The sequence below is a fragment of the Chlorocebus sabaeus genome, chromosome X, assembly GCF_047675955.1.
Source record: "Chlorocebus sabaeus isolate Y175 chromosome X, mChlSab1.0.hap1, whole genome shotgun sequence".
NCBI classification, from domain to species: Eukaryota; Metazoa; Chordata; class Mammalia; order Primates; family Cercopithecidae; genus Chlorocebus; species Chlorocebus sabaeus.
This window is the reverse complement of record NC_132933.1, coordinates 141622271-141635719: the sequence shown is the minus strand read 5'-3', so window position 1 is coordinate 141635719 and position 13449 is coordinate 141622271. Positions and strand designations below refer to the sequence as shown.

The 13449-nt window shown below is 37.7% G+C and overlaps 2 protein-coding genes across 5 annotated transcripts in view; one reads left to right on the top strand and one right to left on the bottom strand.

The window, feature by feature from the left end:
• The window catches only part of ARHGAP6 (Rho GTPase activating protein 6), a 538479-nt gene that overhangs the window by 162797 nt on the left and 362233 nt on the right, over positions 1-13449 (bottom strand). The window lies entirely within an intron of this gene.
• Positions 7361-11555, top strand: AMELX (amelogenin X-linked). Its single transcript, XM_037986268.1, has 4 exons — positions 7361-7414; positions 9349-9396; positions 10803-10844; positions 11115-11555. Exons 1-4 carry the CDS (start codon positions 7361-7363, stop codon positions 11553-11555), a joined length of 585 nt encoding a protein of 194 aa, XP_037842196.1.

The window sequence follows — 13449 nt, the reverse complement described above, 5'->3', positions numbered from 1 at the left end:
TTCTCATTCTTGACACAAGTCTGAGCTTCCAGATGAACTTTCTTGTAGAAACCCTAGCAAGCAAGGACAGTGGATACAAATGCTCAGTGCTTTGCCACTGCACAGGGGACACAAGTGGATTTCCCTGTCCAACATTCAGGGTCTCTCTGTTCCCAACAGCCATCTGCCATTGCCATTTTTCTACCTAAAACCTCTGCTGCCTCCTAGCTGGTCTTTTTCTGCACACCAAGCATGCTCTGCCCATTCCCATTTCTCTTACTTCCAATGACTCAACCCTATGAGGAAATGGCCTCTGTGTCTATCCAAATCCTTCAAATCTCCAAACCCTGAAGCTCCTGGCACACAATGAACAATATAATTATTTTAGGCAAGGAATTCTACATTTAATTGCTAAGATCATGGAAGCATGAGATGTCACCTTTTGGCCTTCAGCTCCTCTTATGCCCTCCACCTTGCACCACACCAGCAGTACTGGGTTCCTGCCAGCTAGCTAACACACTGGGCCATTTCCATGCTGGTGCCTTTGTGCTGATCCCAGAGAAGCTCAGGTGAACACCTCATCTTCTTCAAGAAATTGTTTAAAACTGACCACCCTATTGAAATGTGCAACTCAGTACTTCTAATCCTTCTTAGCTGCTCTACTTACTCCTTTTCCATAGGCTTTCTCTTCTTCTGCTGTACTTATTATATCCGTTGTTCACAGTTGCTTTCTGTGAGACTGCGAGTAGGAGTCTTTGTGTGTTTTAATCACTGATGTAAAACATAAACCTAGAATATACCTGGCATGCGGGAGGTGACCAATAAACATTTAAACATGTAAAATGCTTAGAACCATGGCTGGCAATAAAGGTTAGTTTCATCTTCATCATAGTTGTCATCATCAACTTTATCATCATGGGGCAACCCTTACACTATTGTTCTGTACCATTACACTGTGTTTAGCCTTTTATGTATCTATATTTTACATAATGTATAAAGGCTGTAAATGTTTTGAGGGCTGATACCATACCATATATATTTGTTAATATGTGTCTTTTAAAAAATTAAGATATAATTCACATACCATAAGAGTCGCCACTTTAAAGTGTACAATTGAGTGGCTTTTAGTACATCAACAAGATTGTGCAACCACCACCACTATCTAACTCCAGAACATTTCTATCATCACAAAAAGAAACCTGGTGCTCATTAGCAGTAACTCCCCATTTCCCGCTTCCCTCAACCCCTGGCAACCATGAATCTACTTTCTGTTTCTATGGATTTTGCCTATTCTTGGCATTTCCTATAGAATCATACAGTATATGGTATTTTATGACTGACTTCCTTCACTGAATGTAACGTTTTCAAGGTTCATCCATGTTGTTGTATGGATCAGTGCTTCATTCCATTTTATGGTTGAACAATATTTTTAAAAACTACTAATCTGTGTATGTCTCCACTGAACCTCAGCAGGAAAGTTGAATTTACTTTGGTGTATTTTACCCAATAAACAGGAATAAAAATGCTTGTTTTTACATTACTGTCCTACCTCTTTTAACACAGATGTACCATTTTCACTCCTGACAGTTACCAGTTAATTATAATCCAAACAACACACTCTTCAACTGCATATAATTTCCCTTGTTGAAAATTGTTCCACCTGATATTTAGCAAATACCTATGGAATTTTCAAATTACAAGTTGTATGAACTTTTACTGTGAATGTTTATATTATTAAAATATTTCCTACTCATGATTTAAAAGGGCTCTCTCACTTTAAAAAATCATGTGTTTTTTTTTTTTTTTTGTCTTGGATTTTACGTTCAACCTTTTTTCCCCCTAAGAATGAACATTGGATATACCCAGAGCCTATGCAAGTAGCACTATCACTTACTCATCTCTCTTGCTGAACGTGAATGAGAAATATCATACTCCAAACTTCTTGTATTTCCCCTGCATTTGTTGCATTCACAGATTATTTAAAAGAAATAAATTTAAACCTTGGCTACCCAGAGATTTTCAAGGAGTCCCTAGATAACTACTGTTAGTCTTTTGATGAATATCTCCCCAAATGGAGAAAAGGGAGAGCAGGGAGGGAGGGAGAAAAAAATTAGAGAAGGGGACTTTAAAAAACCTATTTTTCCACTTAACAATGTGTCACCAACATCTTTTTATGTTGACAAATACAGAGTGACATCCTCATCTTGAATGCTATTTGTGCCATAATCAATTTGAACCAGCTCCACTATTGGTAGACATTTTGTTTTAAATGTTACTTCATAGGCCAAGCGCAGTGGCTCATGCCTGTAATCCCAGCACTTTGGGAGGCCGAGGCAGGCAGATCATGAGGTCAGGAGATCGAGACCATCCTGGCCAACATGGTGAAAACCTGTCTCTACTAAAAATATAAATATAAAAATTAGCTGGGCATGGTGGCATGTGCCTGTAATGCCAGCTACTCAGGAGGCTGAGGCAGGAGAATCACTTGAACCCGGGAGGCAGAGATTGCAGTGAGCTGAGATGTGAAGGATTTGGATAGACACAAAAAGAAAGAAAAGAAAAGAAAAAAGAAAAAAACCCCACAAATTTATCTATCATAGTGTATTTGCTTGGAGTATATTATAATTTGAACTAAGAGGGTCAGAGCCAAATGTAATGAGAATGTTAGGATGATAGATCCTAGCACTTTTACAGCATCTCCCTTTTCAGGTACTTATCAGAGGTCATTTGCACAAAAATCCACAGGAGCAGTTGACAGCGATGCTGAATTATCCATCTTAGCTATTAAAAAGGTCCATCTAAATCACTGTAGGATTTATTTCAGAATCCACATTTTCTATATTTACAATGTCATGGAACACTTTTCTACATTTTCATTAATTAATCAACACATTTATCTAGCACCTACTTTGTATAAGAGCTTTTTCTAGGTACCAAGGAGCACCCAAGAAAGTATAAGACACAATACGTGATTTCTAAGGGTTGCAATGGAGTACAATGTATATTGGGATTCATCAGTGGTTTTTTTGCCTAAGATCTGAAGATCATACAACTCCAACTCTACCCCAGCAAAAAAAACAAATATCCTAGAGAATGATGTTTTCTTATAAGTAAACATCTACAGAGAAAATATTTAAAAGCCAACTTTGGCTCCAGCTACTTAAGAAGACTCACTGTTGAAATTATTATTCTAGAATATTGGACAACCCTGGGGATGCTTTAAAAGAAGACTCAAGAGTTGAACTCTTATAGATGATAGGAAAGGCTTTTCAAACTTATAATACCTGACTTATCCAAAGACCACCCTCATACCCCAAGTGCTGTTGAAACCCAGGCAGTAAGCCAGTGGAGAGGAACTCCAAAACAAAACAAACACCCTCCCAGCAGTCAAAACTAAGTGTCACAAAACCGAAATTCATTTGGTTTTCTCACAGGTGAGGCCCTCCCAGGCCAGCCCCACTTAGAGTGTTCCTTTACTTTCAGTTCATCCATACTTTAACAAGCTTGGGCATATGACTTTCTAGCATACTATAAATTAGAAGCAGCAAATTAGAAGCGGGGAAGTTGCTAGCATAAGCATTGTGAGAACAGCAAAATGTACTGGGCTGCGAGTCAAGAAAAAGAATACCTACTACAAAAAATGAGCAAAAGAACTATTTTATGCAGTCAATTTATTCATAAATAAAATAATTGCTTATAGGAAAAATATTTCAATTGAAATTTCATTTTCCTCAAAAACATTCAGCAATTTTTAAGCTGTGTAAGTGGGGCCTAAATTAGTGGAAGAGATTTCAAACACAGATCCATTATTTTACTGTCCTATGACTCAGGATATGCAGTAGGGGAAAATCAATTATTTCTATGGAATCGGCCATCAAAGCTTGTTCAACTGTCCATGGGGAATTAGCGGTAACTCACTATTCAGTGGTCCAGAGGAATTAACGCCACATTAAGGAAGCATCCTGTTGATCATTATGGCCAAATATATCATCCTCTCATTCTTAAAAGGTGAGAAAAAGTGTTAAGATCAATCTTTCTAAAACTACAAGGCCACTAGTAATTCATCATTGCCTTCATTAGTAGAGATTACCCACAACTTTGTAGAAAAAAATATCCTGAGTCCCTTCAGGCACTCCAGTATATGTAATTATATAAAATGGGGGAAAAAGATTGAAAGTGAACATAATGTGACCCACATTTTCCTTCCTCTCCCCTACCACCTTGCTGTACACCCCTGCCAATACTCCTAAGGTCCATTTTCCAACTTCTTTCAAAGGGAATCCTTCTTGTCTCTGATAAAAAATTCACCAATAAATATATTCATAAATAAATGCAAATCCTGAGGACATGTGGCTTTTAGAATCATATTCTATGTTTCTTTTCATGTATACATTTTACCTGTTACAATCTTCCACTTCCTTCTTTGCAATCTCTCTCTCCCTGATTGGAAGGTCTTACCTTTCTTTGCAATGTTCATCCCTACTGATTTATCCCCAAAGATCATCTTGGAATCTTGTTTATTAGCATTCTTTTAACATTTACTGTATGCCAGCTGACAGGGTTGGGGAGAGTAATAAATAGTCTTCCATTTCCCCAGAGATGTCGGTCATCTACTTTTCACAATAATTCCCTGAGCTAGGTTCTGTTATTATTCCCATTCTACATATCAGGAAATTGAGGCTCAGACAGGCTAAGTAATTTGTATATATACATATAAACATATATGTATATGTACAAACTTTATAAATATTACTTGAGTATTCAAAGAGATCCAGGTATAGCATCAACTGTATCTGGGTAGATATTCAGTACCTCCTTTGTTGATCTAATATTGATGGACGACTCGTCAGTTAGCTCCTGTCACTATTACAAATTTGCTCAATTAGATCAATCTAATCAAATTCCAGAATAAAAGAAAAAAACCCATGTGTTATACCAAGGTAGAGGGGTAAACCACACATGAATTTAATAGGTATATGATCAGAGTTTCTTTTAGAAAGTGAATAGCTTTGGTTATTGCTTAGGGAAAGGAGAGGCTGCTGAGAACATGGAAACAAAGTAGCTAGCCAGACCGTTAAGAGGCTCTGGAAAATAGAGAGGAATCTGGGTTTGCCTGTATGAGAAAGTGGGATTGCGCCAGAAGGATGTGGGCAAAGAAGGGCGGCCATACTGAGAGGCCAAGTTGCTCTGTGAGATGGGAGGGAAAGGACAACATCCCCTGTGACATGAGTTTGTTTGTAAAAAACAACATTTATTTTTAAATGTGCTGTCTGGTGTGCACTCCTTGCCTTGTAGTATAGATCATCAGTAAAAGTTTTGCTACTGCAAGAACCTTAAGTTCCTGATTGTTTTTAAGGTAGATCGGTTTCAGGATGGGGACGAGAAGGGGCTTTGTCCCCTGTTTTGGTGGACACCAGTGTGGTGATAAAGGAGCAGCCACAGGGAACAGAGAAAAATACCTTCAATGGAAGCAGAAAATAGAGCAGTGGTGATCCCAAAATTGTAATTCCTCAGAGAGATACTAGAGAGAGCTTCGGGTTTTTACCCAAATGGGAATTTGAATCAATTTCTCCTGATCTGAAAGGGCTGCAAAAATCCTGGAGGATATCCAGATTACACGAGAGAATCTCAACCACCTAGCTTGATGTTTGTAAAGAACAATGTTGTTTGCTAGAACTGAGGAAAAGACGATGGCAGAGGAGCTTCTTAAAAATAAATCTGAATATATCAACATGTGCAGTCAACTAATTTGCTGACTTCAAAATAGCCTGATGAAACTCTTTGCCTGTTAAACCTATTATTGCCCGTAATGAAAGATTCCATATGCACTAATCACAACATACAGCCTTATGTCTGATCATAGCTTCTAAAAAATCATGATACAGGGATTTTTAGTTATACTCAACACATTTTTCCTTTAGAAACCGGATTGGTTGTTATAGATGCCATGAATGATATAAATTGAGCTCGTAGTTGGAAGAAATCTAAAGGATCAAGCATCCCTGAGTTTCAAACAGAAACTTGCACTGAATACATTCAAAGGTATGTGGATTTTATTTATAATTTGATATCCTTTTTATTGTGCTTATTTCTTTCTCTGAATTTCTTTTAAAAGATACAAATGTATTCTACATTTCTAATACTATATGCCATCAATAGTTACTTTTTAGTTGGCCCATAATTAAATTAGACTCTGATTACCGAAATGATTTTTTTTTTTTTTTTTACTTTATAATGCAACAAAGTGCTTGTTTAATTCCAAAGCTCTTTCTTGGGCCACATTTCACAGTAAAATATTTATTTTAGTTAATTATCACTTAAAGTAAAAATAATACTTTCACGGGCTGTGATCTACTACTTTGAAAAGCTTTTTATTTAATTACATAAAATAGAACCATCAATGAAGTGATTTTTCTCATTAACCCAGACAAACAAAGAAAAAACAACAACAAATTTAGGAGTTAGAAAACTTCAGTGTACTTTTCATAGGCAGCATAATTACATGTAATATTCACTTCCTATACAAAATTTAAGGTCTTTCTTCTGACAGTTTTCCAAGTTAGTCAATAATTTGTGCCACAAATCAATGTGCACATTTTAGAATGACCTGTTTTATGTCCCAAGGGTCTTATTTATAGAATAATTACAGAGAAACATCAAACAAAACGAAGATTCCATTGAAAGAAAATGAAACCTCTGAGGCAGAAAGTATTCAAAATTCATTGAAAAATCACATAAAATTAGTACTATCCTCTCCTGTTAGTTCAGCCACATCTTTTGCTCCACAATCTGGAGCTCAGAGATGTTACTGGAGGGTCTTGCCTGAAGTTCTATAGATAGGAACTTCTGGAACTAAAATCTACTATCTTGGAAAATTAATATATTTTCTCAAATGATTAGTCCTTGCTTTTAACAGTAGCAGTACCCAGGTAGACTGTGCAGGAGACATTTCCGTGCCTCCTTGTTCTAAAATTATAAAATACTGTGCACTTTGATGATCTTCCCAACCTTTAGAGCCAACTTTATTCTGTTAATCATTAATTATAAATATCATTTAGCTTCTATGACTATGGGCTGTATGGGCATAGAAAATGGCATGCAAAGTCATATGAGGATAGATCATTCATGTCCCTATAACTTGTTCAGCCCTCAACCTAAATTAAATGCATCTTTGTCACTATTGTGACTCCACAAAAAATGAAACAGGCTGAGAGCTGGAAATCACATATGACTGAAGTAAATTCACAAAGAATGGCTCCATCCTTCTTACTAGCAATAGACTAATGTAGATTACGTGTGTTTTATGGAGCATTCATTACATCCATGTTTCAGAAGAGATAAGAAAAGTGGATGTTGACTTACATTTCAGAACCATCAAGAAATGGGGACCTGGATTTTATTTGCCTGCCTCCTGGGAGCAGCTTTTGCCATGCCTGTGAGTAAAACACCCCTTGCATAAGTCTGTCCAATTTCACAAGCTTGAAAATAAAAATCTGCCCACAGTTGGTGAAATTAGGGTTTAAAACAGTGTGAGATCAGATGTCTTCATACATCTCCGGGTTGAAGAAACACTTCAGGAGCTTGTTTTAAAAAGACAGATTCTCAAATGCCTCTACCAAAAATTCTGATATGGTACAGCTGGGCTGGGGCCCAGGACTCTGCATTTTTATAAGCACCCCAGGAGATTCTGTTGGAACTGTTAGCTTGTAAATATCACCACCCATCTAGATGGAGGAAGCTTTTGGAAGGGACCCTTGAAAGGTCTCCACAGAAAGTGCTTAACCAGCTTTGGACAAATATTACAGAGATGCCAGTTTTGTCTAAAACCCAATTCCTCTCAAGTTTCCAAATCTCTTCCTGCCCTCCATATATTGCTGCTGTTACCCCTCAAAGGGTAAGACTTTTGTGCTAGGAATCCACTTTTTGAGCCATCTTCCTGTTCTTAGAGGCCCCACCTCTTTGAGTACATCTGATAAGTACGTGGCTTTTTTTGTGGTTGCCTGGGATCCTGCCTACACCCAATACATAGTGATATATTTTATATTCAAATGTATTAAAGATCAGGACATTAGACCCACTCTGTCTGGACACAGGTGCATAAGGACAGAGAACTTAGATCACATGCATGCCAAGCAGGCTGCATCTGCTTTTTGGTGGAATAAAGAGCAGTTGATACAACCAGAAGCCAGCAAGCTTGCACGCCTGCCTCCTCTCTTCCTCTCTCACCCAGAAAACCAAGATTCTGTGCTCTGACTTCCTGAAATCCTGAATTGTAGCGATTCCTAGTTTCTTCAGGGGTCCCTGCCTTACAAATTCAGCCCTTTTCCCACTCTCTAAGCTGGTATTGATCAAGAGGGCATACAACCTGACTAAAACCATTCACATCCAGATAAGAGTGAATAAACCTTCCTATGAAATGTGAGCATTTTTAAAGAATATAATAGAGCCAATCCTAAATGAGGCCAATGTCTGAGGGAGATTTTCTGCATGACTGTCTCTCCTCCCTAGACTCCAGGAACAACCAGAGTTCCACAATACAGGCACCAGACACTTGGCCCCCACTTTTGAGAGGATAGACAGTCCTGATTCAGATCATCATTCAGGTGGCCTTTTATTTTTAACTTTAAAATTTTTCTGCCATGAAACCATTGGCAGAATAATAAAAAAAAAGATTGGCCTAAACATCATAAATGAACTCTTTCATTTTCCATGGGATATATAATGTTTCCACTTTGCTCCACCCATCTTGTTCTGGCATTTGTCAATAATTCCCACCTTGTGGTTTCTTTTGTGGCTTCTTTTGTTGTATGGATGTGTTGTTTACTTTGCATGTCAATTATGAGAAATCCCTTTGATACGTAAAGTACTTGACCAACTCCTGATCTACAAGGGAACATTTGTGAGACAATTCTCTCCTTGTTGATATTTCTTTATTGTGTAAAAGAAGCACACTTCTCTCCCCAATATGGGATGAGTTTTATCAGCAAGTAAACTGTTGGGCAGGATAGGGCAGGATTCATCGAAAACACTGGGCGTGGGGGTGGGATGTTGTCCAAAGATCACTGGAGAATAAATGTGTGCTGGTTTCTGCTTCCAGGTCTCCAACCATAAGACTATAACCCCAGGAACAGTCATATAGCTGTTTTGGACCTCTTTAAAATAAGAGGTCTCCTCTTCTACATAGCACATTTGTTCAAACTAAAAACAGACCTCAAGTATATTCTGTACTATATAGATTTTTTAAAAGTAGCTTCAGTCTCCTTTAATGTGAACAATTGCATACTGACTTAATCTCTTCCTCTCTCTTCTCTTCCTTCACTCTCTCCTTTCCTCTCTCTTTCTATTCTCCTCCTCTCCTCCCTATAAAAGCTACCACCTCATCCTGGGCACCCTGGTTATATCAACTTCAGCTATGAGGTAATTTTTCTCTTTACTAATTTTGACCATTGTTTGCGTTAACAATGCCCTGGGCTCTGTAAAGAATAGTGTGTTGATTCTTTATCCCAGATGTTTCTCAAGTGGTCCTGATTTTACAGTTCCTACCACCAGCTTCCCAGTTTAAGCTCTGATGGTTGGCCTCAAGCCTGTGTCGTCCCAGCAGCCTCCTGCCTGGCCACTCTGACTCAGTCTCTCCTCCTAAATATGGCCGTAAGCTTACCCATCATGAACCACCACTCAGGGAGGCTCCATGATAGGGCAAAAAGTCAACTCTGACCAGCTTGGTTCTATCCCAGCTAGTAAAATGTAAGGATTAGGTAAGATGTTATTTAAGACTCTTTCCAGCTCAAAAACTCCTGATTCTAAGATAGTCACACTCTATGTGTGTCTCTCATTTGGCTCTGCTGAAATATTAGTGACTAAGTGGCATAGGAGAGACTCTGCAGAACAATGGAATGCATGAGTTTTGGACATTGGGTTTGAGGTTCTCCTCAACCTCTTACTAACTGTGTGACTTTGGGCAAATCATTTCCTCTTTCTGGAACCCTGGTTTCCTCATGTGGAGAAAGGAAATAATTATAATAACCATATATCAAAATATTGTTTGGAGAATAATATACTTAATGAACATGAAAAGTGCTTTGTCAAGTATAATATGAGCAAGTTTACTAATTTTTTTGTATCAATTAAATGTCATATTACTGTATGAAGAATCCTCAAACCTAAGTCTAACCAAGTATATATACTGTTCAGAAAGGAATAAAATTCTTACTTTTCTCACAGGTTCAGGTAACAATCTGTGAGTTTATTTACTTATAAAAGCTGAAGACAAATGTTAATAAGAATTTGAGGCAAGATTTTCTGTTAAGCCTAAAAGATTGACACATCTGATGAGTAAATCTGTGTTTCCAGGATGAGGGACAGTGTTTGTACCTCTCTTTTTCCCATTGTGACATCAAAGAAAAAAATGAAATTAACATCATATCATATTATTATGTCATACTTTTGTGTTTGTTTTGCTCTTACAATGAAAAGCAGGAATTATGGAATTAAACAGATTTACTCCTTTTGTCACCTCAGTCAAGTTAATGAACCTCTTTAATTCCCCATGATCTTATCTAAAAAGTGAGAGTAATAATACTTGCCTCCTAGCATATGAGAAAAGATGAAGAATGTGTGTGATGGATGTAAACACAGTGCCTGACACACAGGAAGCACCCGAAAAATGTTTACCTTCTTCTTTCTTTTGTAGAACTCACATTCTCAGGCTATCAATGTTGACAGGACTGCATTAGTGAGTCTATATTTCATACTGCATCAGTGAGTTTCTATATTGGATAAAAGTAAATTAAATCAAATGGGTTCTAATATCTTTTTCTCTTAAGGTGCTTACCCCTTTGAAGTGGTACCAGAGCATAAGGCCACCGGTATGTAGATATTTTGTTCTTTATTCCCTGAAAATATTAGGCATGCATTAAAATTCCCATATTAAGTGAAATATCATGTCTACTCCACATACAGACATTAATGGGAAATTTAGTTTGTAAAAAATCATATCTGTGTACACAGTTACAAATTTTTGCAAAGGAAAAATGAATAAAATACTCCTATAGCCATAATGGCAAAGAAAACACTGCTGCTTCTCTGGTTGGAGTCACCTGAGCCAATGGTAAACCTGCCTCTCTGTTTCTCACCAGTACCCTTCCTATGGTTACGAGCCCATGGGTGGATGGCTGCACCACCAAATCATCCCCGTGCTGTCCCAACAGCACCCCCCGACTCACACCCTGCAGCCTCATCACCACATCCCAGTGGTGCCAGCTCAGCAGCCCGTGCTCCCCCAGCAACCAATGATGCCCGTTCCTGGCCAACACTCCATGACTCCAACCCAACACCACCAGCCAAACCTCCCTCCGCCCGCCCAGCAGCCCTACCAGCCCCAGCCTGTTCAGCCACAGCCTCACCAGCCCATGCAGCCCCAGCCACCTGTGCACCCTATGCAGCCCCTGCCGCCACAGCCACCTCTGCCTCCGATGTTCCCCATGCAGCCCCTGCCTCCCATGCTTCCTGATCTGACTCTGGAAGCTTGGCCATCAACGGACAAGACCAAGCGGGAGGAAGTGGTGAGTATATTTTGAAGCCACTACAATGCAAATCCTGTTAAAATGGTGCAGCAAAATAGGTCCCAGAGTTCTAAGGTCTCTGACAACCAAGGGTCTAGAGTTGTAGTAGTTACAAGTCTATAATTCTATTAGTCCAAGCAATATGCTATACCTTTATATTAAAAACAAATTCATCTAAATGGCTTGGTAATTAAGACCACAGTTTTTATGGTAGGTTTCAATTTTACTATTACTGAATTTCTACCAGAATATATATTACCAGAACCCATTAATAGAAATATATATTACTAAACCCCATGAATGTTAAAGGCAACAGTATAAGGGAATATCAGTTTTCCTTATATTTCAAGGTTTGACTAGCAAAAATAGGCTAGAGTTGCACTGAAGGCTTAAGAAAAGAGGGAGCAGGTAATTTTGAGAGTGCAAATATCTGAACAGGTTACAAAAGGTGGACAGAAAATCTCTTCAAAAACCTACAGGAAGATTCCCCATTTCCAGTAGTTTTCAATCTAACTTGGAGGAGGCTAAACTAAACATACTGTTAGATTCCTTTTCGGTACTGGGATTCTACAGATGATTAAGCTTTTAGCAAGAAGTTACTGCAGTTTAGCACGAAATCTTCCATTACAGGTAGCTCTTACAAATGAATGGGAATAGTCAACAAAACAACCTTAATCTACCTCCATAAAGTCTTACTTCTATGTATACGAGATTATGTGATCCTATCATGTATATGTATCCAACTGTAATTCCAATTTATACATGTTATTGATGATTTGCCACTGAGAAGAAGAGAGAAGTGAGGTGGAAATGACCAAGATAAGAAGCCAGGACACATAGGTTCCAGTTCTGCCTTTGCCCTCAAAGAGAAGGCAGTATTGTGAAAGTCACTTCAAATGTATGGGTGTTTTATTTTCTTTTAAATGGGGGAAAATGACAAAATCAGATTATTTTCAAGCTTCTATCCACTTATAAATATCGTAGTTTCTGAATTTAAAAAATCATAATATATGTCATAAATGGCTTCATAATTGTGAGCATGTTTATGGAAAATATGGGGCAGAATTTTTTGAAAATTGATTGAATCCCAAGTAATCTGGCGCCTATCATTGGCTATTTTAGTCTAAGGCACATGTTTTCTCTGTACATAGAAAATGCATTTGTTTATCTCTTTATTAATAATTAACACCTTGAACTTTATAATGTGCTCACATCTTGACAAAGCTATTTATGGAAAGGTGACTTTGGGAAGACAGTTTGAACTCTTTAAAACTCAGTTTCTTTTTGTGTAAAATTTGAGTATAAACATTGATAGCTTCTTAGAGTTAATTTTATGGAAAACAAAATAGCATGATAAGCTTGGAGCCTGGCATGCAAGAAGTACTCCCCGAAAAGGTAGCAATTGTTATTTTATTATAAAATAATAGGCTTTAAGTGTCCTGAAGGTGGAAGCAGTCCTCATGGACACCTAATATCTAATGACAATGAAATAACAAAGAAACTTTGGAAATTATAGAGTTCAGCTTAAATGGTTGTACATTGTTTTGACAAAACTGAAGCCAGACATGTTATAGTAAATGGTACTCACTAGGAACATTTGTAAATTATTTTAACTGTTCTTTTGCTATTTTTTTCAGGATTAAAAGATCAGAATATGAGAGGGGAATGAATACTTCAGTTGCTTTCAGGAATGACACAAGAACACAATGATTTTTGCTTATAATCACTTTACTTAGCAAATTCTGTAACTAAAAAAGTACCATTAGCAGACAATAAAATGCATTAAAAATCATTCATGTCTTTGTGTTGAATGAAACTTAAATTTTCCTATCATTTGAGACGATATATTATGAATGAGTATTCTTGAATAAGGTAGGAACTGCTCATTTAGTCATACAAATTCACCATT

Excerpts from the sequence above, each read along its gene's own strand:
- AMELX (XM_037986268.1), top strand. The coding sequence starts at position 7,361 with ATGGGGACCTGGATTTTATTTGCCTGCCTCCTGGGAGCAGCTTTTGCC. Across the intron at positions 7,415-9,348 it reads GAGCAGCTTTTGCCATGCCT|CTACCACCTCATCCTGGGCA; the intron begins GTGAGTAAAACA and ends TCCCTATAAAAG. Across the intron at positions 9,397-10,802 it reads ATATCAACTTCAGCTATGAG|GTGCTTACCCCTTTGAAGTG; the intron begins GTAATTTTTCTC and ends TTTTCTCTTAAG.